The sequence below is a fragment of the Corylus avellana genome, chromosome ca2 (assembly GCF_901000735.1).
Source record: "Corylus avellana chromosome ca2, CavTom2PMs-1.0".
Taxonomy (NCBI): domain Eukaryota; kingdom Viridiplantae; phylum Streptophyta; class Magnoliopsida; order Fagales; family Betulaceae; genus Corylus; species Corylus avellana.
Window position 1 is genome coordinate 31,049,831 of NC_081542.1, and position 2,292 is coordinate 31,052,122.

General features: G+C 36.8%; 1 protein-coding gene across 1 annotated transcript; it reads right to left on the reverse strand.

Annotated features, from left to right (window-relative positions):
• Positions 1 to 349: 349 nt before the first annotated feature.
• On the reverse strand, positions 350 to 1,315 carry LOC132169586 (uncharacterized). Its single transcript, XM_059580601.1, has one exon. It carries the CDS (start codon positions 1,313 to 1,315, stop codon positions 350 to 352), a length of 966 nt encoding a protein of 321 aa, XP_059436584.1.
• Positions 1,316 to 2,292: the final 977 nt, after the last annotated feature.

Here is a 2,292-nt window from a genome sequence, read left to right on the forward strand (position 1 = left end):
GAAAAATAAAGAAGAATATTTATTATCTTCAAAGAAGGTTTCTTCTTTACTAAAGTAACCTTTCTTTTTCTTTTATTGATTAAATCTCCTTCACCTTCCTTTATTTTTGGTTAAAATAAAGTTTTTTTTATTGTTGATCACTAGTGGTCAAGTTGTCATAACAGAAGCTATAGCATCATTATCCATTCTTTTTTAAAATATAAATAATAATAATAATAATAATTTTTTTTTTAATATATATATATATCTACCTACCTCCATGGGAATCCTAATTAAAGCTCCAAATATTATATATAAAACAACTATTTTTTTCATCAGATCGAACAAGTAATTATATATATATATATAGCTAGACATGATGAACTTCAACTAGTTGGACATCCTTGGACTTGATGAGAGGAACATACTCTCCAAGATAAACATCCAGATGATCCGCTAACGACGACATGTCAATAGTTTCGTGGTGATATGACTTGCAGACAAAATAGAAAACCGTTTGAACAACGAGGCCAAAGAGAAACACCATGCATACCAAGAAGAAGCAAAGAATTCCGATTGAGATGCAAATTCCAATTCCCATATTGTGCCGCCATCTCCCCACATTCAGCACAACTAAATACAAATATATATTCTCAACTCCTACGAGAAAAGAAGCAAGCGTGAAATAGGCGGCCACAACAGCACCCTTCTTCCCCTTTATCAGGGCTTTTCTCTTCTTCACGGCATCACTCCCATGCAAATCCTCTAGAACTGATACCACACTTGCCATTTCCCAAACGATGTTTACGTATTCAATCCCCGTCAAGATGACGAGAAGAAAGAAAGTGGCATTTCCAAGGTAGGGTAACCATATAATGTAGCTTAGCACTCCAGAAACGACGCCGAAGAGCAAAACAATGGGGAGGCTCCATAAGAAAGTGGCCATAAGCCTCTTCCGAACCCTGGGGACAACGGTCATGACCTTCTTGAAGGTGATATCCTTTGCTGTGTATATGGATGCCACGGTGTAAACCACCGCGGAGGTGGAGAAAAGGGAGAGGATGATGAGGAAGATGAGGTAGACAAGTTGGAAGACCCAAAAGGCGATTATGACGGAGACCTTTTGCGTGTAGTTCAAGGCATCTTGGTTGTTCTGGATGTTGAAGAAAAGGAGAAGAGAGGCTTGGATTTGAGCAAGGAAGATGAAGGAGAGTGGGAGGATGAGAACCAGAGTGATTTGGCTGAAGATTTTCTTCCATGTGAAGATGATCTTCATGGACTCCTTGAAGATCCCAAAGAAGCCAAGAAATTGTATATCTTCTTGCTCTCTCTCCATTATCTCTTCTTTTCTTTTTTCTTGTTTACAAAGAAAAGAATGAAGGTGGAGCTTTATAAATTGTTGAGACACACGGTCAATTGCAAAATTGCCCTTGGTCTTTAAGAAAATTACCAGTTTTATTAATTAGCGTTGGGTTTTATGCAATATTTAGAAACTTGAACTACTATGCTGGCTGCTGTGTGCGCCTGTGGCTCATAGCCTCATAGGGATATTAATAAAAATAAGAGGAAAAACGGGGTCCGAAGCTAATTTTAATGAAATGGGAATAGGGGTGAATTCGTAATTGTCGTTGATTACTGTCCCTTTCTAGTGGGTGGAAGGGACCCATCAGAACCCGCGTAACAAGTAATGTGAAGAATTTCTACGCGTCTAATGAAAATCACATCTATTTAACCAAAAGTGAAGTACGGACAATGCACGCTTTTAACTTTTTCCGGTTTTGGAAAATGGAGAAAAACACAACACTTTCCTATTTTGAAATAAAAAGTCATACCAAAGTGAATAAAAGTTTGCTATTTTGAAGGGCACGTGTATGGGCTGTATTGGCTGAAATTAAACTTGTAGTTGGATCAAAATGTAAAACTAATAAGCATGGAAATTACAAGCTTAATTCATGAATGTTTTAACCAAAAGATTTAGAAAGGTAAGAAAATTTGGCCACTTACGTGTGATTTGAGCTTGAACTTCGATGAGATCCTTTAAAATTGTATATATTATTATTGATAGTGGACAGAGTGAGAATATCAATTTTTTTCTTGAAACGGAGAGGGTGGGTTCGTTGTCGGCTCCCTTAGAATTAAATGTTTGGACTAAATTGATTATAAGTGAAATATTTAATCGAAATGAAGGTAAATGATGGAGTTAAGGTTCGAATTTAGGACCTTTGGGTCTGATACAATGTTAAATTACACCCCGGTCTCATATTGGAAAGATGAGAAGAAGCCCATATAGAGTGAGTGATTTATAAAGATAGT